Source organism: Podarcis gaigeae (genome assembly GCF_964106915.1).
Source record: "Podarcis gaigeae genome assembly, chromosome: 2".
Classification (NCBI taxonomy): domain Eukaryota; kingdom Metazoa; phylum Chordata; class Lepidosauria; order Squamata; family Lacertidae; genus Podarcis; species Podarcis gaigeae.
In genome coordinates, this window is record NC_139679.1 from 75570518 (window position 1) to 75597964 (window position 27447).

Here is a 27447-nt window from a genome sequence, read left to right on the forward strand (position 1 = left end):
AAGTGACACTAGGATCATTTTGGGTCTTGCTTCCAAGTAAATATGCTGAGGAATGGGTTGCAGTACTAATTTATCAACCACGCTGGGGAAAGGGATCACACAGGAGCAAAATCCAGGTCTATGACAATGACCCATTCACATAACCCCCATTATGTGACAAAATATGATGAAAGACTGGTTTTGTTCATTGTTTTGTTCAAGTGGACACGCAAACTTGGCTGGCGACACTCAAATAATGGCCTGCATTTTGCAGCGCAGCAAATTGGGATCAGGACGGTTGCCTCTGCAGGCTTTCTTGCTTTTGTTCTGTGGGATTAGAGGAGTTAATCAGAGTGACAGTGACTTCTGACTTTATACTGTTAAAAAGGTCACAAACTTGAGGCTGCATTGTTTTTTCTGGCCAGCATGCGAAACAATACATGGGAGAGCTTGCAGCATTCATGTAGCACAGTGCACTCCGCCATGAAATATCAACCAGGAAGAAAATGCCATCTCAAAAGGGTGAGCAAAAGGTCACAGGGTCAGGTTACATTTGTGCTGGTACATCTGGACTATTCATCATGCCATTCTTCCCATAACAGGTGATGACACTCTCCCACTTCAATGTTAGTAATGGCTCCAAGATCAATAGCTAAAATGCACATGCTCCCTGAATCTGGTCAATTAGATTCTCAGTTCCAAGCTCTTGTCAAGGACCCAGAGGCTGGGCTGTGGAAACTTCTGTCAGATTCAGGCTGGGGAAACTTAACACAGTAGGCTAACCTACTGACACCCCCATGCAGGGAATCCTAAGAAAAATGCTTATTTGGGAAATGCAAAACAAAGCCAAGCATACTACAAAATAAAGGAACACAGGAGAATGTTTCCCACCTCACTACACCGATTTTGCTTTAGTGATGGTGAATACAACAAATTCAGGGCCAATGCATGAAATTAAGAAGTTACAATATACCAACATCACTAAATTGAAATGCTTTCTTCTTCAGAGTTTCAAAAGGCTTGTGTCTATAGTCATGAGTTGCTCAGTTGTCATGCAAAATGTGAAGACAAAAAGTCAGAGGTAATCCCTCTTATAGAAAGAAGAACTTCATAAACATATGAGTTAATTGGCAAATATATTTCTTTTATTTCATAATGGGCAGTGCATTAGACATGGGTGACTGCGAGAGAGGGAGCATGAAAGGCAGTTTTCCTGTTAAAAATAAGAAGGTATCACTTAGTAGGTGGTGTCTGGGTAGGATGTTTAGCCTACAGCAGACTTAAACAGAGGTGGAATCTATAGTACAGTGGTACCTTGGGTTAAGTACTTAATTCATTCCGGAGGTCTGTTCTTAACCTGAAACTCTTCTTAACCTGAAGCACCACTTTAGCTAATGGGGCCTCCCGCTGCCGCCTCACCGCCAGAGCACGATTTCTGTTCTCATCCTGAAGCAAAGTTCTTAACCCAAGGTACTATTTCTGGGTTAGCGGAGTCTGTAACCTGAAGCGTCTGTAACCTGAAGCGTATGTAACCCGAGGTACCACTGTACATACATGAAACAGAAGACAGATCTGATACAGTGATCCTTTTTCTGCTTCCCTCTTCTTTCAGTTGGCCTTTTTTGGAGTGGGGAGTGTTCCTAATGGAAGTACTACAGAGCTGGTGTATTTTTTTCTCCTGTTCTGGGAGCGAGTCAGGGGAATGGGAGGGCAGCTCCAAAGCCTTTCCCAACCCCAGACCCAGAATGCTCCCTTTTTTGGCCTCTCCATCCGAGCACCGGGGACAGAAGAGAAACAGCAGCAGACCCTTCCGTGGTGGCTGGGCTGGGAGTGTGGAGTATCTGCAGAATCCTATGGCAAGGTCTCACTACTGCCAGCAACTGTGCTGCAGTGTCCTTCACTAACTGTAGCTTCTGGATCAAATGCAAGGGACGCCCCACACAGAGTGCATTTATCCAATTAAAGCATTTATCCTCTTTTAAAAAATCAATTAAAAGATACTTAAAAAAAAAACTATCAGGAGAAAAAAAAATTGCGTTAGTAGTCTTAAACCAGGTGCTAATGCAACCTTAATATCCAGGATTATGATTATCTTTTGCCTTGGAAACATCTACCATGTGTCTAATTGCAACCTTTGGAATCTGACACTGACAGTCTGGGCAGCAAGGCTCCCTGTTTCATGCAGCCTAGACTTGCCCATAGTTCTTCCTTTGTAGTAAGAAGAATCTGAATGTCTGGTGCATCGCTAACCACCTCTAGCTCTGATTAAAACAGCATGAACGTCCATGACATTTGTGCCTGTCAGGCCCGTCATTAAAAGGTGGTGCCCTCTTTGGAACTGGGTAAAGAATGTGTATGAATCATTATTGCTCAGAAAAGTTTCCACGTCAAAGCCTTCCTGCTCAGCCTCATGCACCAGCTCCTGGCTGCTGAAGGCCCCAGCAGCCTCTGTCGGCCCATCTTGCCCATCAGTTCCGCCACTCAGGAACACGATGTCGTATTTCTCCAGAAAGCTGCCGGCCTCTGTGGACTTGGCTCTGTGCAGCTCCAAAGCCACTCGCAGAGCCAGCTCTTGGTTCCGTCCCCCCTTCCCACTTCCTCGAAGCTGCACGGTGGTTTCTCCCCCGGCCAGAAGGCAAATGGGTCTTCCTGCTTGGGATTCTTGCAAAGCTTGCAAAGCGTCCGTACAGTTCAAGCTTGGGATTGCCAGCTGTGCTTCCAGGCTGGAGAGTGCTTCTTCCATCTTGTCTTTCAAAAGCTCGGTCCGGGCACCTCTCACGGTGCTCAGGCAAATGAGCTGAATCAACAGGCTGTAGAGACGAGCCACTGTGCCAACCTCCCCACACACTGCATCACTCAGAACCAGGGTCAAGTAACCCAGCTCCTCTGCCTGGCACCGGGCTTCCTCCAAAGCTAACCTGTTCGAGCCAATGACAACGTTGAAGACGTGGGAATAGTCTTTGGGAGTGTTATGCCCCGTGGCAGAGCCAGACAGCACGGTCTGCACCGACTGTGGCAAGGTGTCCAGCATATTGTATCTGGTCAATATGTGAAAACAGTCCTGGGCGCTGTGGGAACTGGCAACAGTGGGGCCGCTTGCAATGATGTCCAAAGGATCCCCAATGACATCAGAGAGGATGAGGCTCAATACCTAGAAGCAAGAAGGGCAGGAATCGCTCATTAACATTCCACTGTGTCTGCTATGAATTTGAGTGTTAACTGCAAGAGGAGAAGGAGGAGGGTGTGATCCTCCATGCATGCTGATCACACGAGGACTACAAGATCGTGCGATGACTTGCAAAGGGTGAAATAGCCCACAGAGGGGGCTTCCCATCCCCTAACACTTCGGGAGCAACTGGTTTCAAAGCAGGCACTTTATAGATTCAGCTGTAAGTCAAAGAGCCTGCAATCCTAACCAAACGACGCAGGAAGTCAACCCTGCTGAACTCCATAGGATTTATGCTGAGGATTAGGGCTGCAATGTTTAAATAGATTCATGCGTATTTATAAAAACCGCAAATAGCAAGCACCATCTTTGAAACAAGGCATTTCTCCCTTTAGAGGTAATGCTTCTGAGATGACGCCTGCTGCAGCACGTGCGCATTGCCTAAATACAAAGTATACTTGAGAGCTGTGCGCAGATGAACGTAATAGATTAATTTGGCGTTTCTCAACCTGGAGGCCACAGCACTGTTTCAGATGGGCTGCCCTGTCCCCTCCCAGAAAGTTGGAGGCACTGCCATGAGCTGGCTGCCTTTCTCTGCTTACCACTGCAGCTGCACCAAGGGAGGGGGACGAGGGGAAGCAAATGGCTGGAGCTACGTTATCATCAAGCATCCTTACTGACCAAGGAGCAGCCAGCAGCCTCTTTCTCCTCCTCCTGGCCCAGGTGGAAGACAGATATTGCCAGCAGCTGCTGCTCCAGTCCAGCAGTCATTATGGAGTGGGACAAGTTTCTTCTTTACCATCACCCTTGGCTAGCATGCTGCTCCTGCAAGACTGCTTGCCCCCCAGGACTTCATTCTCCAGGGGAGCTGGACCCAGAGGCAATGCCTTTTGAATCCCACTGTTGCTGCTGTAGGAGGAAGTGTTTAACAGTGTTGGTATCAAGGCATAGGCTGTGCAGGTACCAGCAGTGGCAGTGAGTCCTGCATAAGCAGGCATCACAGCAGCAGAGGGTGGGGGGGGGGAAGGAGGCAGTGAGAAAGCTAGATGAGGAGAAGGGCTTCTCGGTATGTAGAAAGACTCTTGGTCAGGGTTCATCCTATTAAAACAAATGTCTACAATCATTCACATTCATTTATCCTGCATGTCTTCTGCAAAAATTGCAAGTGAATGACCCAGCCATGTCTTTAAACATTGCACTGAATACATCAGCCGTGCCACTGGTGAGCAACTGCATTTGAAAATGACTCCAAGAGTAGCAATCTCTTTCCCACCACTCAGACAGAATTGATTTCTGCCCTTCACTTTTCTTTGAGAAACAGCTGACCCTTCCCAGTCCATGATTAGAAAAACATATATTAATGTATAAGACTTCTGGAGTTGTTAAACATTAAAAGTATTCTACCCTCCCTGCCTCTTAGCCCCAACCAACTATGTGCAAATTGTGTGAAATGTGAATTAAGAACTAGGCATATACCTAATTAATTCGCATAATCCACAACTGCTGTATAAATTGGGATTTTGATTGGATACTTTGGGATTTTAAGCACAGAATTCCATTATCCTGCTAAAGTGGTCTGTTCAAAGAGACCCTAATCTATTGCTTCTTTTGCATTCATTCATTTAAAAAAGAAACTTCAGAGTTCTCATGGTTAGGCAAAGGCAGTGTAAAAAAATATGGAAGAATCCTCTGGTAATGGCTTCAGAGCTTTTTTAAAAAAAGGTTTCACCAAGGTTGGGCTTCTACTAATTTCCAGAGGGGCACATTTATTAGGGATTGGGAGACAACATGGTACACTCCAATTGCTGCTGGACTACATCTCCCATCACCCCTGACCTTAGGCCATGAGGACTTCAACTGATTGGAAGTTGGGAGTCCAGCAACGTCTGAAAGGCACCACGTTATCTTGTCCTACTTTAGTGGCTTTTAAATACCCTGTTGCCTTTCCATTTCCCCACCATCTTCCTTTCCAAGCTCAGCCTCACTCCTGCACAAAGGGAAAGGGGGAAAAACAAGAAAAGAAAAGCAGACATATTTTAAAAAGACTTCCTCTCCAATTTGTGTGTGTGATTACATAGTTCATTCTGGGCGTGTTATTTGGGGTTACCACTTCACTGTCCCCACAGTCCTGAGCGCAATCCGGAAGCAGATCTCTCATGAGTGCTAAGCAGACAGATGTTGGTCATCTTTCAAGGTCAGTAGCCCACCATTCCTCAGATGCTTTCTGACTACCTGCCATCTTCTCTTCAGCTTCACTGAAACTGAGCTGGCCAAGTTTATGCTCACTGATGTTAAGGAGGGCAAAACAGCAACATTAACAGCAAACAAACAACTTGCCCACTCCTTCTGCACTTCAAGTCTATCCATGCCACCCACATCTGACCCAGAGTTACAAAAGATGCTCCTTTCTAAATGTTCCACAGAGTTGCTGGGCAAAGTCAGACAGCATCTCATACCCACCTGGGCAGGATAGGCAGCCCGTGCCAACCCCCCACCTTTCAACAAGGAGAGGGCCTTTCGGATGGTGTTCAGCTCGTGAATGGTAGCTCCCCTTGAAGCAAGTAACCTGGTGATGGTTTCCTTCTCTTCCAGGGTGACTGGCGGGATGGGTGCAGGTAAAAGTGCCGACCCTCCTCCTAAAATGCAGGAGAACTTCACAGTCAGTACATTTTTACACAGCGGGGCTCCTTCTCATGACCACATACAGAGCAGTCCTGTATCAGAAAGAGAGCAATGGGAGACATTTTTCAGGCAGCTTTCCCCTTTCCCTTGCACTGGAAGCATATTTTTTTGCTAATTCTTTTTCAGCTGCACGCATAGCTTATTGGAATGACAACTGGGAGTGCTTTTTACCAAGTGGCTGAAGCCGAGATTCGCATAAAGACTCCTGAATGCATTAGTCCTTCTTCTCGAACATACATCACTGTTCCATCAACGACTCAGCACAGTTCTTAACCTGTAAAATCACAGCATAAGTAACTCCAGCAACTAATGGAGAAACTGTAAAAGACTGGACAGGCTCTTTGTCCTTCAGCTGATATCAAAGGAAGGTGTTTAAATATGAATGTCAAGACAATCAGTTTTGTAATGTGTAAGAAAGGAAAGGGTTTGGGAAATGATGGCGGTAGCAATATAGTCTGAAGGACAGAGGGATCGCTATGGTGAGTGGTGATTGACAGGGATCTGCAGAAAGATTGTCCGGGGGGAACAGGAGTGCGCAGCGGGGGAGAAACAGGAAAGAAAAGATGAGAAAGTGAATGAGAAACAAAATTGCTGCTTTCAGGGATAAGGAACAAGGAGGCAGAGGCTGAAAGTGAATGGGAAAAGAGAAAGGAGGGAGATATAGCAAGACTGGTATAACAAAGGTGGGGGGGGGGGAGGCTGGAATGAGAGAAGAAGTCAAGGTTCAAAAAGAGAAAACAAACAAGGTGGTGGATGATACAGGTCAGTGCGAAGAGGAGTCTTCCAGTGAGACAAATGGGAACCTTCATTCAAAAGTGTGATGAAATCTAACATTTGTAACACCACCAGAAAAAAGATGAGCCTTCTCCACGTATTCTTAACCCACTGCTGACCTGGAATCTGTAGAGGACCTTCCAATGCATAGGCCACCATCTCCTGCCACTCAGCCAAAATATGGGCCAAAAATATGTGGCTGGAGGAGGGAGGTGGGGGGAGAGACTGAGGAGGACAGCTGGAAGGCAAAAGGATTTGGGGTGTCCTAGGTCCCAGAGATGATGAGGCATGTAGTGATGATAAGAAGTCAGCAAAAGCATTCTAAAAGAGAACTTTTGTCTTTGGATTTGGGTTTTTTTGTGTGTGGGGGAGGAGATGCAAAGCTGTTTTAAAGAAGCTGAACTGACCGTCTTTGAGGGAACTGGTTTGCTAAATGAGCGGCGAGAACATATTGGTAAAAAGGATGGCGGGAGTGCCCACATCTCTGACCTCCTTTGTAGCCACGAGCAGGGCTCATTTCCTCTGCCTTTCCATTTCTGTCTCTGTAAGTCAGGTGGAACTAAACGGTGGCCCTCCAGATGTTGTTGGACTCCAACCCTGAGCAACATCTGGAAGACCAAAAGTTAGCCACCCATGAGGCAAACCAAGGCAGCCAAGCACCACCATCTTGCTGGCAATTCTTCAGTACCACCAGCTCCATATGATCAGACGAGGATGGAGGAGGCCAGCTCAGCTGTGAAGCTCAATGGGGGGACTTGGGCTAGGCATTCCCTCACCCTAACCTGTTGCGAGGATAAATGCGAGTGGGGAAGAATGATGTCTGCTCCCCTCAGCTTCTTGGAGGAGAGGTAGGATATAAATGCTATCAAGCAAGCAAGCCACACCAGATACCATTTTCTCCATGTCCCAGTAGATAGGAGGGAGCCCTGCTCTACATAGGTGTGGTTGCATGTTATTCTTGCCCCTTGCTTCTCTTTCAAGCCAGACCAAACCTAGTTCAGGAAAGACTTGAGAAAAGAAGACGTATCCCAGACAAGGTTGTCAAACGTAAGTCCTGGGGGCTTTATTAGACTTCTTGTGGTCTTCACCGTGGCCTGCGGCATCCCTACTACACTCCACACAAATTATTCATCCAAGACTCTGGGGTTAGGGAGCAACACTCCTGCCAGGGCAAGTGCCTGTTACCACATGTGCTTTGCATCAGCCCATTCCACTATTCCCTTTAAATTAGCAGTTCAGATGTCAGGGAGGGTGACGTGTACAGGAGAGTGCACACGCATGAAGCAGAACCGAGTGCAGAACGGACAGCTTGCTGGCATTTGCAGCTGAGAAGCAAGGGTGCGGAATAGGCAGCAGTGGCCCACAGAGAAATTTGCAGAAAAGGAGTTGGGTGACAACAGGGATATTTAGACAGGCAAGGTGGCAGGGGGGTGGGTCTTGGAAAAGGGTTGCTGGGTGCTGAAGTCTGGTTTAAGGAATTCCAACTGGGGGCAGTGCTTGCAAAGAGATTTTGTTATGCAAGATGGAGCGGGAAGGAAACTGGTGCTAGACGGCAGACAGTATTTTTAGAAGTTAACCAGCAGAACTGCTACTCCCCGTGCATTAGAGTAGAGGACTTTTCAGTGGATGGTTATGGCTCCTGTGAACCTGCTGAAGGGTATAGAGCTTTGCCCTGTAATCTGTTTGAATTTGCCACCCCTGATTTACAGAAGGAAGCATTTTGCCAAGAGAGAACAAGCAAAAGTAACACTATCACAACACAGAGCAATCTTCGTTGTTTTATTGACCTCGTTCATAGCGAAGAGTGCTTCAAAAACAGCACCAGGCTATGCAAAATAGAGAAATGAAGTGAACTGCAGATAAAAGCTTGTGGCAAGTGACACAAGGGGATGGGAAAGGGAGGAAAGAAAAATAGCTCAAGCACCAGACGTATTTGCAGCCCGCGTGACGGATGTGCGATCACAACTAACAGGACAACCACAGAGAGATATGATCAAGAGGATTGTGAAAAGAGTAGAGGGCAATCTTGTACCGGAGGCAGCTCAAAAAGCTACCATTAAATGATAAATGCTCTGAGATTTGAGACACAACATCTGGCAAATATGACAAACCAGAGAAACAACTAAGTAGGCATGACATTTCTTCAGTCACCAGCAATCCAGTCAAGAGTAGCCAGAGAAGGGAGTGTTCTCTTAGATGGGAGTTTTTGAACCAGCTTCCAAAAACACAGAGCTGGCTACAGTAAGCTTTGAGGGTCTAGAACTCTTGCCAATAAAAAGGTAGCCAAAGGGCAAGACGATTCCCATCTTACAACACTTTCATTCAGGTAGATCCATTTTTGAATGGTAGAATCCTCTCTCCCAAGCATGGCAGATTGCTTGTACACTGTGAAATGGAGGGACCCAGCTGCCAGGGACCCACAGTGGATAATGAAGAATTTAGCTCCCTGTTGAGTTGATTATGGAAACACTGAGGGATGGTCATGGGAACATTTGTACAGTAGTGCCTCGCAAGACGAAATTAATTCGTTCCGCAAGTCTTTTCGTCTTGCGAGTTTTTCGTCTTGCGAAGCACGGTTTCCCATAGGAATGCATTAAAAATCAATTAATGCATTCCTATGGAAACCGCCTTCAGACCAGGTCCGGGGACAGTCTGTCCCCCGACCTCTTCTGAAGGCCGGTGGGGGGCGAAAGTCTTTGCTCCCCCCCCCCGCCTGCCTTCCCGGGACAGCGGAGAAGTCCTCCGCTGTCCCGGGGTTTTTAAAATGCTGGTGGGCGGCAGCGAAGGCTTCGCGGGCAGCAGCGCTGCCGCCCGCCAGCATTTTAAAATCGCCCCGGGACAGTGGAGGAATTATCCGCTGTTCCGGGGCGATTTAAAAGCCCCCGGAAGGCAGGCAGGGGGGACAAAGACTTTCGCCCCCCACCGGCCTTCAGAAGAGGTCCAGGACCTCTTCTGAAGGCCGGTGGGGGGCGAAAGTCTTTGCTCCCCCCCCCCGCCGCCTGCCTTCAAAAGCCATCCGGGATAGCGGGAAGCGCTTCCCTGCTATCCCGGACTGCTTTTAAAATGCTGGCGGTGGGGAGCAAAGCCTTTCGGCCCCCGCCGGCCTTCCTGGACCTCTTCTGAAGGCCGGAGGGGGGGGAAAGGCTTTGCTCCCCACCGCTAGCATTTAAAAGAGGTCCCCGGAGATTTCCCTATGGGCTTTCTTCTTGCGAAGCAAGCCCATAGGGAAATTCGTTTTGCGAAGCGCCTCCAAAACGGAAAACCCTTTCGTCTAGCGGGTTTTTCGTCTTGCGAGGCCTTCGTCTTGCGGGGCACCACTGTATGTATTTGTATGTATACATGTATGTATGAACATATGTATAAAATGCATATATTTTCCATGGTAAGAATCAGTGGATGTTTCTGCAGTGAGATTATTTTGGAGGCCACATTCTCCCCACTAAGTTCCCTAACAATTGCTCTGGTCTAACATCCACATATTAAAATATTATCAGGCGTCCAGGCCAGTATTCTTACTTGGTGCCTCCCAGAACTGGAAGTTCTTCCTCCTGCAGGCCCACAAATCTCTGACCTAGTGTATTCATACTTTCTCTGTTGTCAGGGCTGCCTCTAGGTCCCAGCTCACAGAGGACCAACGCCAGGTTGATGTAATGTACAAAAGTCTTTATCGAAGTTTGGTTTCCATTCCAACGCCAGAGCGTGCAGCCCTACGTCTTAACCTTAGATCGGCGAAGTCCCGTGTGACTCATCACCCCTTCCACACCAGTTTAAGATCCTAGCCCTACTCCACCTCTTCCGTTGTTCTTTCCTCCTCTGGGTCCTCCTGCCCCCTGGGTTTTCCTCCTTTCTGGACTCTTCTGACGCTGACCCCCCTGAGTCTTGCCCCTCCTTCCGGCGGGCTTTAGGACCTGGCTCCCTATCCGGGCTACCTGCTGTGCCGCTCGCCTGTACATTTGAACTTTGCGCGCGCGCCCAGCCGGTAACCTTCCTCCTGACCGTTTCCCCGCTCTCCGATGGAGGCGTGGTCAATCCTGACTCATCTCCTCTCGCTGGTAGTGAGAACACTGGTCCCGATTCCTGGGACTCCTCCCCCCCACTGCGCTCTGGTGGGGAAGCTGGTCCTGATTTCCAACTGCTGCTCTGGGAGTCCCCGCTGGCCCCTTCCTTCTGGGGTTTCCCCCTTGGCACCCCCCTTGCCCTGGCCATCGGCGCTCCCTTCTGTGAATCTTCCGATTCGCTGGAGAGGCTCGTGGAATCCCTCTGACCGCTGTCACTGCCTCCACCCCCCTCGGATTCCTCCTCCTCGCTCTCCATCTCCACCCACTCCTGTGCCTCTGCTCCTGAACCCCTGACATCTGTGTTAAGGGAATACTGGAGTTTATGTTTGGGTTGTGTGGATATCTGTGCTTTAAAGGTAAAGGTACAGGGACCCCTGACCATTAGGTCCAGTCGTGGCCGACTCTGGGGTTGCGGCGCTCATCTCGCTTTATTGGCCGAAGGAGCCGGCGTACAGTTTCCGGGTCATGTGGCCAGCATGACTAAACCAGAGCAGCGCACAGAAACACCGTTTACCTTCCTGCCGGAGCAGTACCTATTTATCTACTTGTACTTTGACATGCTTTCGAACTGCTAGGTTGGCAGGAGCAGGGACCGAGCAACAGGAGCTCACCCCATCGCGGGGATTCGAACCGCCAACCTTCTGATCGGCAAATCCTAGGCTCTGTGGTTTAACCCACAGCGCCACCCACGTCCCTATCTGTGCTTTACTACTTTTTATATTGCTGAATTTTTACCTACCCTAATCTTTAATACAGTGGTACCTCTGGTTACGAACGCTTCTGGTTATGAACGCTTCAGGTTATGAGCTCCGCTAACCCAGAAGTAGCTGCTCCTGGTTGCAAACTTTGCCCCAGGATGCGAACGGAAATCATGCGTCGCAGGCATGCGCGCAGCGGGAGGCCCCATTAGCAAAAGCACACCTCAGGATAAGAATGGTTTCAGCTTAAGTAGGCCCTCCTGAACAAATTAAGTTCATAACCAGAGGTACCACTGTAATAGCATATAGCAGACGTCAGTGCTTAAAATAAATAACTTACTGCACTAGTATCAAGTATGTGCAGCTATACAAATTTAGCTGAAATGCATTCTGAGTGATGCACAGATAAATTGCTTCTTGTTCTATCCTTCTTTTGCCCCTGCTCATCCATTTCTGTACCAGCTTTGCATTACCACAAATTTGGCATCCATAACGGTGGCAGACACAGTAGGCGTAGGTCTACACTCTGAAAAAGTTAATACGAGGAAAGCAGGTATAGCAGTTCCTCTGAGCCATATAAGATTTTAAAGGTCAAAACTAGCTCTTTGAATTGCACCCAGAAAAAACAACAACAACCTGGCAGTCAGTACAGTTGAGTCAGAATTGGTGCAATATGCTCATGCCCTCCTAGTTACCAATTTCGCTGCTGTATTCTGCACTAGCTGTAGCTTCTGAACCATCTTCAGAGGCAGCTCTGTGTACAGTGCACTGCAGTAGTTGAACCTGGAGGTTATCAGAGCACACACAGCATAAGCCAGGCTACTCTCACTCACATAGTGTCACAGCTGGGCTACCAGCCACAGCTAGCAGAAGGTGCTCCACACCACTAAGGCCAATTGTCCCTCCAATGACAGTGCTGGTTCCAAAAATAACTCAGGACTGCACATCTGTTCCTTTAAGGGAAATGTAACCTCATAAACAACTGGATGCATTCCACTCATTGAGACAGAGGAAGTGTCCACTAACAGACTTATCTGGATTGAGCTTCGGTTTGCTGGCTCTCATCGAGTCCATTACCAAGACCAGCACATCCACTGCCACACCTACCTGGGAAGCAGAGTTGCATGTCATCAGCATCCGGACAACACCATGGGGGGATAAAAGCAAACCATGTAAAACTCACATCGGAGGCTTCATGGGTCTGAAAAACATCCCCCAAGCACCAATTCCTGAAGCTGGCCATCCAAGCAGCTCCCCTGGCTGCCAACTCAGAGACACTAAGGAAGCCATAGTCAATGGAATCAAAAACTGTCAGGAAATCAAGGAGTCGACATGGACACACACACCCCGCCTCCCTCCCAAATGTAGGGGAACTTACAGGCAACCAAGGCAGTTTCAGTGACAAAACCAAGCCTGAACCTTGTATGAAACTGACCTTGTATGAAACCAGTGTCATCCAAGACACTGTATGAAATTGAACCTTGTATAAAAACCAGTGTCATCCAAGATATGACTGAAGTGCCAAGCACAACGTCTTAGGCCAGCTTCCATCTACAGGGCGGTAACACAATCTGTGGGTGAATCACAGAATTGCAGAGTTGGAAGGGACCCCGAGGGTCATCTACTCCAACCCCCTGCAATGCAGGAATCCTGCCCACAGCCATCCCTGTTTGGGCTCAAACCACCAACCTTCTGGTTAACAGCCAGACCCACTGACCCACTGCACCACACTCAGCATGCAGCAATACAACAATCCATATAATATTGAAAAGCTAGTGTCTTCCTGCTCTGATATCACCTAAGCTCCTTGTCAAAAGGCAAGTTGCATGACAGCACACCAAATGCTAATAAATACAGAATATTTCATTTTCTTCTCAACTCATTCAGAGCAGCTTCCAGACAAGTTTCTTTAACCCCGCTCTATGTAGGCCAGGGGTCTGCAACCCGCGGCTCCGGAGCCGCATGTGGCTCTTTTACACCTTTGCCGCGGCTCCGGGGCGGATACTAGCGAGGGGAGGAGGCGCATTGTGCTCCCCACTGTGGCGGGCGCTGTACTGGCTGTGACGTCGCATGGGGGCGGTGCGTGCGTTAGTCACGCACCCCCCTAACATCACCTTCCCGCCCGCCCGCTACATTGTAAGGGGCATGTACGCTGGTCACTGTTTTGAAAGGGAGTGAAGAACACACACACAAAAAAGGTAACATGTTAATTTAACGTTTATTTCTATGAGGAGGAGTAATTCTGAGGGGTCAAACAAAGAAATAATAAAAAAGTTTAAAAAAAGTTATTTTAATAATGATGAGTTTTGCGGCTCCCAGTTTTTTATTATTATTCGGAAACGGGTTCAAGTGGCTCTTTTTGTCTTAAAGGTTGCAGACCCCTGATGTAGGCTCAGTGCCCCCTGCCAATTCCACAGCACTTTAGAAGAGCATTGCTTTTGCGTTTTCTGGTTCAGGGCTGCCATCTCCTGGAGAAAGCGTACCTTGCCACCTCAAAGTGCATGCGAGTGTTGTGAGAAACAGAGGCAAGAGTGGTGCTTTGAGAGAGCCAGGAAACATCAGTGCAAGAACAGAGATCTAATGCAGAGATTAATCGCCAAGTGAGACCCACAGATCTCAAACTACTTAACAAGAAAGGTGAGGCAGGAAGACTGAAACAGAGAAAGAAAGAGAACAACTGATGAAGATCACATAGCAAAATCTATTTCAGCAGAGTAATTTATTGATGCAGAGAACTTAAAACTAAATGTTAGTATTCCACATTACACTTTCGTCCACTCCAGCAGGCACCATCAGGATTCCCAAAATGCAGCTTTCTTTGAGATGGAGAAACAGAGGCAGATGGCAGACAGGACTACCTGGGTCAACAGTGACACTGTTTCCAAAGCAAGCAGATAGAGAGAGGAGAGGGAAATGCAATTATCCTGCTTCTAGAAGAGCACATTCAAACACACAAGCTACGAAGCTGCCAGCAGCGTGGGAGTCACACTGGGGAACAACTCTGAGCCACTTTACGCTCCAGTTCTGCTTTCTTTGCACAGACAAATTGACCTAGTTTGTTAGGTAAGCTTGTGCAGTGGCTTCTTCCCTTCACAAGTGGGAGGAAAAAATATATATAAATCAGATCAGAAAAGGGAGAAAGAACGGTAAGGAAGCTAATGGAGGATAGGCTCTCTCTGTAAAACTCAAGTCCCTGTCCTGGAATCCCAAGGCATTACCTGAGATCAGCACCAGGAGAAGGTCCCTAGCTGTCAGGCCCTCGGCCAAATCCCGGATAGCGTTGGCTGCCTTCAGAGCTGCTCTGTCAGGAAGGTTGTGCTTAGCTCCTTCCATAACTTGGATGCGGCTCTGGGGCTTCAGCAGCATTGCCCTGTAGAGGTTAACAAAAGATGAACAGGTTATCTTCTGGCACATGCTCGGCCTACCATTGAAAACCCCTGCAAACGAAGAGCTACAGGGCAGTTCCTTCCGAATGACTGTGAGATGCCATCATTTTAATACATCTATTGCCCAGTAGGCTGACAGTTGCTCGGCTCTGAGGCCTGACATTGTCATACCCTCAAGAGCTAGGAGGTCCTAATGAATGAAATTACAGCCTGATTCCAGCTGAACAACCAGCCAGGGTGATCAAAAGCAGGACAAACATCATCACTGCCAGACCTAAGATGTGCGTGCACATGCGACAAAAAAGCAACAGAGGGCAGTATCCTCCTAAACAGGTCTGCTAGCGCAAGCACTTTTAATCACTCAATCAAAATTCCTCTCCCTCTCCTTTTGAGCACCCGCTAAATACATCCTGGGGGTTCTCCAACTCTCTAGATTTAGGGGGCACATAGGGAAAGGGGGGGACTTCTGTTGTGCAGCCCAAAGTGCTTGCATTAATGGGGTTGTGAAGCTATTCAGGCATAACAATCCATTCTGCAGGGGCAAATGATTCCACAGCATTTCAGCTAAATGTTGCTGCTGTCTTGGATCTATCACAGATCACAAAATTTCCCTGGGGAATACAGTACTCTAGGAAGCCCTAAGTAGCAAAACTGTAAACCCCCCCCCCCAAAAAAAAACACCTTTAACAACAAAACTAGGCAGGAGTTTAAAGTGGTTAGTCCACAGTAAGAAAAAAGTGTGGAAAATTTCTCTCTAAAGGATCTACAGCGCACAACCAAAATGGTAGCATGGACTGTTGTTTGTAACAGGGACATTCCTCTACTGTCTACTGTTTAAAAAAGCCTCTGGGCCTGGGTTTAGATGGCAGATACTTCTGACAGAAAAGTGAAGACCAGATTGTTCAATACACAACTAAGAGTGAGGAAGAAGTCATGTCCAGTCAGTAAGGGGACCTTGAGGCTGCTCCCCCAGGCCTGGTTGTGTATTTAAATCACCCTCCAACATGGCCCTGCTTCCTCACACCCTGTTCTAGGAGTTTTATTATTTTAAACAAAACGTGGACTAGAAATGCCCTTAACAAACCAATACCTCCTTCCTGTGTTCTGCAGAGTTTCTTGGATGCCTTGAGGAACACTAATTACTCCCCGGACGAGGTAGTCTCCAAGGATGTCCTCTGCTGCAGCTGCCATGCCCAGAACAGCCTTCCCAAAGCCGACCAGAAACAAGTTCCTCCTCAGTTCAAAAGGCCGACCGTGCAACACAAGCCTTGGGCATTCACCTGGCTCCAAAACCAGGGCCCTTTTCAGCATAGGCCCCGGCAGGACTCTGGCAACAGCGCTGCGGAATAAATGAAGCCCATGCTCCTGGAGGGCCATGTCAGGGGAAGATGCCTCACGAGTGAAGCAAGCAGTGGAGCACCAGCAAGCTCTGTCAACAACAGGCCAACCCTTAAAGAGAGAGGCCAGGACCCAAGTTGTTAACCAGCTGCAGTTTTCCTGCAACAAGGGACAGGGAAAATTAATATTTTGAGCCGCACTATGAAATCAGGGGGCGAGAAAGAGACGGAGGACAGGTGGTGGGTTTCTCTCCACTCCTAACTTACCCATCTCACAGAAGCTCTGCATGTACTCTTCCCTCAGCCTCTACAACTGAAGAGCCTACTCGCTACCCCCTGGGAAAGTCCAGAGGTCTTCTCGCCTACCCAATTTGATGGATCAAGTGAGGAGGTTAATAATTTACAGAGCAGGGCTTGCTTGAAAGTCATTTGCCTTCCATTAGGTAACTAGACAAACTAGATGAGGCAAGTTAAGCAGAACGGTATATTTAGAAAAGGACAGTATACCAAACTGCCTTCTCCCACACCAAAAGCAGAGTGGGGTAGACTGGAAGGCTACGAAGCCATTTCTCTGTGATGTTAGGGATGCAAAGTAAGAAGCTCAGTGACTAGCTAAGGAATGGAAAGGATCAAGCTAGCCAGGGAGCTCAGTCATTGGAGAATGAGGAAAAAAACAAGGAGCTTCAATGTCCCCACCCAGTTTTGGTCTGTAACCACAGCTACTCTACAGTAACATAATGCTGGGGCAGGAGGTAACTCAGCAGGGTCCAGAAGCCAAGAGTCATACATGGTGATAGAACAATAGAGTCTTCCTACAGTGAAGCAGGGGTGAGGAAACTGTGGCCCTCCAAATATTAATGGACTACAACTCCCACCGTTCTTGAGCATTGGCCATGCCAGCCGAGGCTGATGGGACCGGGAGCATGGGCAGACTTTGGTCTTTCAAATTTCAGTGGGGCCCTGTGCTAGGCCAAAATTTCATGTCCCTCTCTCTCTGCCTCTCATTCTACTCATCATAGTTGCAACGCCCTGAAGCGCCCCCAATGCTCAGCGCCCAGTGCAATGAAACTGGTTGCACTGCCTTAAATCCGCTTCCATTGGGAGTCCAACATCAGGAGGGTGGCAGGTTGCTTGCCCCTACAGCAGGGGTCAGCAAACTTTTCCAGCAAGGGGTCGGTCCACTGTGCCTCAGACCTTGTGGGGGGCCAGACTATATTTTGGGGGGAGAAATGAATGAATTCCTATGCCCCACAAATAACCCAGAGATGCATTTTAAATAAAAGGGCACATTCTACTCATGTAAAAACACGCTGCTTCCCAGACCGTCCGCAGGCTGGATTTAGAAGGCAATTGGGCCACATCTGGCCCCCGGGCCTTAGTTTGCCTACCCATGCCCTACACTAAAGGGTGCCTTTCAGAAGCAGATGAACCGTACCTCCTCCCCTTGTCTGAGTTGTAGTTTCCTTGTCAGGAGGGAACAATAGTTTTGTGTTGCTTTTGTAGCATCCATCTGTAAATGAAGAGGTTGAACAGGTGGCAAAAAGACAGGCCCTGCTAGCTGCTAAGCAACAGAAGCCTCCAAAGGCAAGAAAAGCACTCCAGATTTCAACGCTGTCTGATAATAAATTCCAAAAACTAGATTCTGCCCCAACCCAACCCAAAAAAGAAATTCATAAGTGTATCCAATTTTTAAAAATAGCAGCCTCCAACCTGCACTTCAGGTACCTTGTGTACAGGGCAAAAGCACTGAGATATCATCCATAGACTGATGACACCCAATTCTGTCATCAGGCAACCTAGAAGCACCAGTGACAGTTCTTAAAACCAACGTCTGGAGGTCTGGGTTGAATGGATGGTGACTAAATTAAGACAAGGCAATTACTATTTTGGTGTTGGATTCTCAGTGCTCTGAGGAGGCAAAAATGCTTCAGATAGGAAGGGGGGATACCGTTTACTGACTGGGCTTGCGTGTGGCCGTGCTTCCTGACCCGGTATACCTCCTGGAATCTCAGGTTGCCGGTTTGGCAATAAGAGATTCCATCTGATATGTCAACTGAGCCCTCTCCTAGATACAGAGGATCTTGTCTATGTCACGTGTCCCTTTGTAACCTCCAGGACGGACAAGTACAACGTGCTTCACGTGCAATGCCCTTGAAGACTGTTTAGAAATTCAATTTATTGCACGAGTTGGGAGGTGTGTGTTCAGCCAGTGCTGCCAAGTGCACCAACTAGCCGTGCGTTCCCAAGGTATGGGAAACTGCCACACGAGGTCATACAAGGCTTTATAGGTTTAGAGCTATAAAGCCCTGTATGGTTCCGTTTCTTGGCTCCCACCAGCCACTTGGAATTGAAATGCATGGTCTTTGAAGTCCGCCTGAAAGCAATTTGAACACAAACTGTTTTGCAAAGGGACTTCAAAGGCAATGTGTCTTAGCATCCACCAGCTGATAGGCAGCGAGACCTCACTCTGAAGTCCATTTCCAAAGGGACCTCAAAGGCAAGCCCCTTTTCAAGCTGTCACCCGTTGTCATGTGACTGAGAAGTGGGTGTTCTTCCACAGTGGATGGGGGAAGGAAGGATCCTGCCGATCCCCATCTCTGGTTTAGACCTCTTATATCTTTTAGACTCAAGGCTAGCAAATGTGATAGCCTCCAGATATACATAGCTGGACTCAATCAGTTTCCACCAGCGCAGAGGGATGATGTGTATTCCAGCAGCATCCTGAAGGCACTGCTTTGGGTGACACAGAGCAAGTGACACAGAAGACCAGGGAGCTTTATCAATCTGCTGGGGGAGGAAAGAGCTGGGAGCATCTCTTCCAGAACAAGCAGAAGACAAGATGCAAACCTCTCAAGGTGCTGAAGGAACCGACCTGCTTCATTTCCAAAAAGCAACCCACAAGACCTTTTACTAAGTAGTGTTAGCAGAGAGGCACGTGCCTGTATTCAACCATTTTTTACTCAGAGCAGCTCATTGAAATCAAGAGACCTAAATGAGCCATGGCCATTAATTGCAACAGGTCTACTCCAAATAAAAGTTAGCTGAAAACAAATGGACTCTGCCCTGAGGAGTTTTTGCAAACCAACTTGCAACAGTGGAAAAGACCACAGAAGAAGGGAAGGGAAAGGATGAACAGGTGAGACAAAAGTAACAAGGGGCAAATGTCATGGAAGTCCCAGTGCATCAGCTTAGCCTTGAAATAATTTTGCTCCAAACTCTGGATGTGTGTGCTGTATTAGCTGTTTAAATCTATTGTTATCAGAGTGTACATTTGTGGTATTTAGTCAGCTACTTTGCTCTGCAAAAGGAAAACCAGGCTATAAATATGGAAAACCCTCATTTGCTAGCAGACCGAAAACGAGCGCAGCTCACAGCCCCACTGACATTTTCCCGCGGAGAAGTGAATGGCACTTTCACAGCCACCACCCCTTTGCTTGCGTCTGCTACTGCTATTCCCTCATGAGCAAGAAAAGGAGCCATGGCAAAACTGAATTTAAGTTGCCTTGGAGAAAGGTTTGACTTTTTGGCAACAGCTCCAGCCAGGCCAGACTGCAAACAAAGTTTCCTTGTTTTCCCGTTCCTTCATTTCCAACTTTGAAGCCTCTATTTGGAACGTAGTCCAGAAGCCCTCATTAATCTTGGCGGAGATCTGCTGAGAATTGCTTCTTCCGTGACAGGATTGCTTGGGGATTGTGAAGGGCTTAGATTAATCTCCTTTAAATGAAAACTTCATAAGCTGCCATTAATGAATAATGGTCCTAATCTGCATATTAATTTGAATAAATCATTTTGATATGTTCTTCTGAATGTTGCTTCTGACTATGGCTTGAGCTCCACTATACAAGACTGGAGATAGTTCCTACTTCCTTATTAAATCCACTGGAGGAGGTGTAAAGAGGTGTTCAAGTTAATTACAAATCGACATACAAGCATATATTAACTGAAATGATTCACTGTACCTGGAATTATATCTATATAATACCCATTAAATCACCAGAAAGAAACACAACATTCAATAATGAACACGGATTAGTCAACAGTATCTCCAAAATCAGTTTCTGGGCCACCAGTGCTGGTTGGAGAATTGTCTTTATCATGAGATGTCCTAGAATAACTTCTCTCAACCTGGTACCCTCCAGGTCTTTTGGACAAGAATTCCCATCATCCCCACCCAGCATGCCCAGTGGCCAAGGATGATGCTGGAAAGCAGCAGGCTGGGAAAGGCTGCCCCAGAATTACGTTTGGCCCTCAGCTATTGCCATTTTGGTGCAAAATGCATTTAAGCATGCTAAGTTCTGAGCCCCAAGGGACAAGTCACATACAAATAAGGAACCTGTCCTATGACTCAAGGGCAATAGCCTTAAATCAGGGTAGGCAAACCGGTAGCCCTCCAGTTGGTTGTTGGCTCTCCCAACTATGATCATCCCCAGGCAGCATGGCCAACCATTAGGCCGTGCAAATGTGGTCCACCAACATCTGGAGAATCAGAGGTTCCCCACCCTGTACTACATGTTACTACGGAGACTGCTTTAGACTCCTAAATGGTGATCTTCATACAATTGGCTATTTGTACCTTTTCAAGGGACGCGGGTGGCGCTGTGGGTAAAAGCCTCAGCGCCTAGGGCTTGCCGATCGAAAGGTCGGCAGTTCGAATCCCTGCGGCGGGGTGCGCTCCCGCTGCTCGGTCCCAGCGCCTGCCAACCTAGCAGTTCGAAAGCACCTCCGGGTGCAAGTAGATAAATAGGGACCGCTTACCAGCGGGAAGGTAAACGGCGTTTCCGTGTGCGGCTCTGGCTCGACAGATGCAGCTTTGTCACGCTGGCCACGTGACCCGGAAGTGTCTCCGGACAGCGCTGGCCCCTGGCCTCTTAAGTGAGATGGGCGCACAACCCCAGAGTCTGTCAAGACTGGCCCGTACGGGCAGGGGTACCTTTACCTTTACCTTACCTTTTCAAGGCAAAGCTGAGGGTGCATTGACAGGGTATCTGATCAGACAACATCTCTCTCAGAGACTCTTGCCTCAGCACATGATCTGGCTTCCCTGAGGAGTTTAGCTGAGGTGAATGCCCCATCTATGATGGCTGCTTTTTATGTACTGGTTGCCACTTGAAGCTGTGGTAATGCCATAGTACACATATTGATCACATTACCTTTTTTTAGGTGTAGGTTTACAACCATGTACATACTACAATGTAAGATGTTACAATGGACCCTAAATATAAACCTCTGAAAAATTACAGGCCCCTGAAAACTGCCACCTGGTGATGAAAAGCAAGGGAGTCTGCAGAATTAATGTGAGGTAATGTAATCAGCATAGCTGGGCGGACTTAATTACAGGTTCACTCGCAGGGCAGCAGGACCGGCAAAGGATGTAAACGATATGCAACCTTCTGTACCAAAGCTGCAACCTGAGATTCCAGGAGCTGCGGACATTGCTCCAAGGCTGTCACTCCCCCAAGCCCCAGGAGAGTGATCCACTCTTCTTTGCAAGCCACTTCTCCGCTATCCCAGTCTTGACAACCCCAAAGCCCATTTTTTTACCCCTCTACACTCCTACCCAACTTGCCTGCTTGCACAGAATTCAGATCTTGGCCTGCTCCTTCGCCTGAGATCCTTCATCTCTTCTGACTCAAATATCTGGGCTCATGTCCCTTTTCCAGAAAGTTACCTCCCCCAAGCATATAAACACAGAGCCCGAGGAAACTGAAAAAGTGTTCGGTAAACTTCTCACTTCCAGAAATATCTTATTTCTGTTTTGTTTTTTCTTTTATGGAAAGATTTTCATAGATGTCATTTCTGCTATTACGAGGGAAACACAGGAAATGCCATGCCAGCACTGCGTACCGTGGCAATGCTCCTGAGGTTATGGGGAATGAAAAGTGGCATGTTAGAATTTGGGGTGACAAAGACAATATTCTGGGTCATCATTTCCCACGTGGCAAGATGGGAAACGCTGCTGCATGAAGTTAGAGCCAGTGTTAGAAACTGAGATATGAACTGAGATATAAACCTAGGTTATGGGCGCAACAACGGAATGCCTAGGTGTACTTTTTTATAACAAGAATACAAAACTGAAAATGAATGAACTGCAGCTAAAATACTGTGTTCATTTTTCACACTGTCTAGTCCAGGGGTCAGCAAACTTTTTCAGCAGGGGGCCGATCTTCTGTCCCTCAGACCTTGTGGGGGGCGGGACTATATTTGGGGGGGGGGAAATGAACGAATTCCTACGCCCCACAAATAACCCAGAGATGCATTTCAATAAAAGCCACACATTGTACTCATGTAAAAACACCAGCCAGGCCCCACAAATAACCCAGAAATGCGTTTTAAATAATAGGACACAGTCTACTCATGTAAAAACATGCTGATTCCTGGACAGTCCGCGGGCCAGATTTAGAAGGTGATTGGGCCGGATCTGGCCCCCAGGTCTTAGTTTGCCTACCCATGGTCTAGTCCTTCTCCTGCCCACCCCCCTAAAATTCTTAAGAGGGTCTCTTCTCCAGTCTTCAGAGTACCTGAAAGTGGGGAGGCAGAAAAAGGTCCTCCTCTCCTTCCACTCTGCAGTCTTAATCTGAAATCTTAAGCACAGTACTTAAGATTTCTGTGCCCAGAGCTCAGAAACTGCTCGCGCTAATGAAATACCCTGCTCGCGCTAATGAAATACCCTGTCGCAAAATGCACCTAGAACAATGGGAGCTTTGAACACTGGTTAGAGTCACCTGGTTCCTACAGAACCAGAATATGGAAGCAGAGTTACTGCCAAAGTGAAAGGGATGAACCGGCTGTCTCCCTTACCAAGGAGCTAAAACCATCATTCTGGCATGGACGCTTTTACTTCCCTTATATGTCCATCTTGTTGAACTCTCTCTTCCTAGAGAAAAGAGCTGATCAAATTAGTGGCCGTAACACCACCTTATTGTGCTTTCAGAGGATTTACCTTGAGTTACCATTTGTGCAGCAAAACAAAATATAAGACTTCTCATTAAGATTATTTAGGTTGCAACCTGCATCTATGCAGCTGGGAATAAGTCTTGGTTAACTCAATGGAACTTGCTTTTGAGTAGATGTATAGAGGATCGGTCTGCCAAAGTACAATCTGTGAGAAAGGCTTTGCCAACTTTTCATTATGAAAAGATTAAACTTGCACAAGGCAAACTGTGCTTTTCACATGCGTCTCAACATGCTATGAAGCCTGCTTCTACAAAATCAACTGAGTCATCCCGAGGCACCTTAAAGATTAACAAAAATATACATTTGCTACAGTGCCCCTAGGCTTCATTTTTGGTTTGGTTTTGACAGATTAGTGGAAATCACCTTCAAGAATTCATCATCAATTTTACTTCAGTTAACCAGGAAGAAGATTAAAAACAAAGCACCTGAAATACTGTAAACAGAAAACATCCCTCAGCAAGGAACTGAGAGGAAAGCAAGATAATTTGGGAGCAGCCCCAAATTTACGTTTTTGTGTCAGACATATCTAAGGGGTAAGAAAAAAGTGAGTTTCAGTTGCTCAGGCAGTACATAGGTGTCAATTTTTCATATACTGTATGGGTGAGGAGAGCTCAACCCTGCCAGCCACCCCCATCTCACCATACTCTTGTTTCAAGCATGGAGAAGCTTTCTGTACTCTGAGTGAGGCTGGGATAAAAGTGCCTGCAGAGATAGAACACAGAAGAACCTATCAGATGGAACTGTCACTATTTTTAATTCCGTTTGGGGTGAAGCACTTTATTTTACTTGCTAACAAAGAATTTTCTCATTCACTTTCTTAAATGTGACTATTGGGTCTTTGGAAAGCATTTTGATTAAGAAAATTATTCCCTCATTGACACAGTATCGTCTGTTCATTTAATTATACATGGGGACTTTTTCTTTTCTTGCCAATCATCCCTACACAAGCCTTGGTGTGACTAACAAAGACTGAATCACTTCTGTCCAAAGAAGAAGAATACGTTACCCAAAATATCTCCAAGCAGGATGGCGCTATCAGAATATGCATGCTAGCAACTAACAATCCCAAATGACAGCAGTCAATCAGCCTAAGTAAGCAGCCATGATGTAAACAGGACCAAATGATCACAGCTCACAGAGAAGTGTGCAGTAAAGTGTTGTAATTTATCCGCATGTATTAACAGAAGTGGTCCTGTTCAGCCAGTCAATGGGAGGAGGAATGCAATGCAGTTGGGCATGTGTGTGCAGAATGAGGTCCGCTCACGCAATAGGACTTTCCCCTCTCTCCTCCCCTGCATGCCCCCTAAACCTTTTCTGGGGGTTCCCCCAACTCTCCAGAGCAGATTTATGGGGTGCAGGGAGAGGGGGGAAATTCCAGTACGTGAGCAGAGCTAACTCCTTGGGCGCAACAATTTAATTGAATCCCACCCAATCTCTCCAAGCAGGACAATCCAGAATCCCAGGTTTTATCTTATCTTTTTTTTTTTTTTTTTTTTTACTTTGGCAAACCCAGGGTTCCTCCAAGCATGCCGGTACCTTCTTGTTTCTTAGTGTCCTGCATTTTGGTGCCATTTCCAGTGGCACTCAACGCACTGAGTTCTTTATTAGAGGGAGCAATGATGCATACGCTCAAGACAAAAATACACTATCATTTTTTATTATTATATTAATTTCTCTACCACCCTTCATCCAAGGATCACAGGGCAGTTTGCAATATAAAAACACAAAAACACATACCATAATAACAAACAAACAAAAGCAATCTCCTTCACCCAGTTTAAAAGGCTGTAGAATGTTTAATTAGCCAAAGGCTGAGAGAAGAGAAATGTTTTTGCCTGGCACCTTAAAAAATGCAATGAAAGCACCACAAGTGGGGAGCAACTGCAAAAAAGACTCATTCTCATCTTGCCACCTTCCAAACGTATCGTGGAAGGGCACACACGAAGACACTAATGTGACCATTCAAATGAGCAGAGGGCACATACTTGGGAAATGCATCTTTATTTCAAAAATGACATATGAAGTAGAATTGAAAATTGCAGAAATGTACAAAGACTTGGAAGTCAATCTAGTTCAGTGCTCTGCACAAAGGCAAAATCTCTCATGTTCAAGTTGCAACTGATCAGCCAGTGTCATCCTATGAAAGCACACCCTAAGAAACCAACAAGAACAATCGCACCATCAGTAGCTGCAAGACTCAGTCTCCATTATGACTCCACTTGAGCTCACCATCCCTTCCACAGCACTACTCATTTTGTATTCAATCACCTGGATTGCAGCTTGCTTTCTCTCACAGGGACATACTGGGCAGGGAACACCATGCATTAAACGTGTCAAGTGTGGGATATACAGCAGGAGGAATGTTAGCAGAAACAAAGGAAACTGCCTTACAGGAAGTCAGACCAGGGCTACATCCAGCTCAGCACTGCATTTGCCAGAAACAGGGAACACTCAGGCCCAGGGGCCTTTCTGATCTAGCCCTTGAGACCCTTTCCAGGCAACACACACTCCCAAGCCACACCCCTCACCACCCCTCACTTTATAAAGAAATAGCCAAGAATTCCAAGATATCCATTACCTTTGATCTTTGAGGAAGGGCTGTAGCTCAGTGACTGGCACTCACAGCACTCTAGCAAAATGTGCCGCTTGGTCCAAAACGGGTTGGTGACCCATGGCTTAAACCAGGGGTTGGGAACCTAAGGCCCGTGGGCTGGATGCGGCCCAATCGCCTTATCAATTCGGCCCATGTACGGTCTGGGAAGCAGCGTGTTTTTACATGAGTAAAATGTGTGCTTTTATTTAAAATGCATATCTGGGTTATTTGTGGGGCTTGCCTGGTGTTTTTACATGAGTAGAATGTGTGCTTTTATTTAAAATGCATCTCTGGTTATTTGTGGGGCATAGGAATTCGTTCATTAATTTTTTCAAAATACAGTCCGGCCCACCACATGGTCTGAAGGACGGTGGACTGGCCCACGGCTGAAAAATATTGCTGACCCCTCGCTTAAACTAAATGGCGCTTTCTCTTTAGGCTTTCCGACAGAAGACCTTCACCATTCTACAGGGACTTTAAGCTGGGAAACAGCATAAGTTTTGCCACTGAGTGAGAACCCTTTCTAATTATAATCTGAGCAGCCTCCCCAAACAGGCCTCTGCTGGAGGCACACTGGCATCAGGATATGACTTTATAACTGGATGTGAGCCTCCAAACGCACACCAAAAACGAACTATGGTTTTGGAGACACTTGTCTGATTTAGAATTGTGAAGGCGGGGGGGGGGGGAGGGCTCAGAAACATGGGGAAACCGCCTCTCCCATTTTCCGGATTTTCACATTTCTAGTCTGATCCTAGACAGGTCACCCTTCATACTGCCAAGAGTGCCACACGCAGCGTAGTACGCCTGGGGTTATTTTCTTTTGCAAAGCGTCTCCCGCCCTGCCTGGCGGCTGTGTGTTGAGAATCTTCTACCGCCCGATCCCAGTTCTTGATTACTAGCAAGGCAATTACTGGCAAGGCCCAGATTAAAGTGTGCACGGTGGCGGAGGGAGGGCACTGCCAGAACCTGATTCTTCCAACGACACTGGACACTCATGGGGCAGCCCCCCTTCCTCGCTTATTTTTATTTTTCTAATTTGTATGCCGCTTAGTACCATAGCCTCTCAGAGGTGTACAATGAGGGTGCATGACGAAAACCTGCTGAAATTAACAGCGCGAGCTGGTCCTCGTCTCCCGCAGCTCCGTTTCCCGGGTTAAGGAGGGACTCGCGAGACTTGGCTATACCTGAAGGCATCACCGCAAGGTAAGCGGGGGCGGGGCTCTACACTCAACAGGGATTGGCTGGCTGCCCACAGAGGAGAACGTTCCCGCTCGACCGTTCTATCACGCGATTGGAACTGAGCGATTGGAAAGAGGCCGCGCACGAACGAGCCCGCCTCTTCACATCTAACGCGCCTGGAACGCCGGCTCCCACAATGCACCGCTGTCGCTCCCCCTCCCCCCTCAAGCCGCCTCTCAGAGAGACTTGCTTGTATCCCATGAGCCACTGCTCTCCCCCTTTGCCGCCGGCGCACCTGCGCCTTTAAGGGTCGCCTCCTTCCGCCTTGCTTCCCTCCGCTGCCCCACAATTCCGCGCGGCGCGCTCCCCTCCTCCCCTCTCTCCTCGCAGGGCCCCCTGGAGCCGCAAAATGGCGGACACAATGAGTAGCCTCCGCCGCTGCTGCAACTGCCGCCGCCTCCTCCTGCCGCCCGCAGCCTGAGGGCGCCGTCGACCAGCTTCTCCGCCCCACCAGCGTCCCCTCCCCGCGGCTTCCTCCTCTCCCTCCGCCGCCAGGCAAGGCGCTTCCCGCTTTCCCCGCGCCCTCTTCGGCGCGCAGGCCCCGCCGGCTCCCTCCCTCCCTCCTCCTCTCCCGCCGG

The 27447-nt window shown here is 47.7% G+C and overlaps 1 protein-coding gene across 8 annotated transcripts; it reads right to left on the reverse strand.

Annotated features, from left to right (window-relative positions):
* Positions 1–1102: 1102 nt before the first annotated feature.
* GLYCTK (glycerate kinase) lies at positions 1103–27148 on the reverse strand. 8 transcript variants are annotated; one of them, XM_083726598.1, is made up of 6 exons: positions 27105–27148; positions 15834–16240; positions 14576–14727; positions 5606–5781; positions 1534–3130; positions 1103–1293 (listed from the first exon to the last, which is right to left on the reverse strand). In XM_083726598.1, exons 2-5 carry the CDS (start codon positions 16118–16120, stop codon positions 2225–2227), a joined length of 1521 nt encoding a protein of 506 aa, XP_083582724.1. In that variant the 5' UTR covers positions 16121–16240; positions 27105–27148; the 3' UTR covers positions 1103–1293; positions 1534–2224. The 8 variants fall into 8 exon arrangements, with proteins under 8 accessions (XP_083582724.1, XP_083582723.1, XP_083582722.1 ...); XM_083726597.1 differs by having other exon boundaries at positions 26815–27114; XM_083726596.1 differs by lacking the exon at positions 27105–27148 and adding an exon at positions 16348–20571.
* Between the last annotated feature and the right edge of the window lie 299 nt (positions 27149–27447).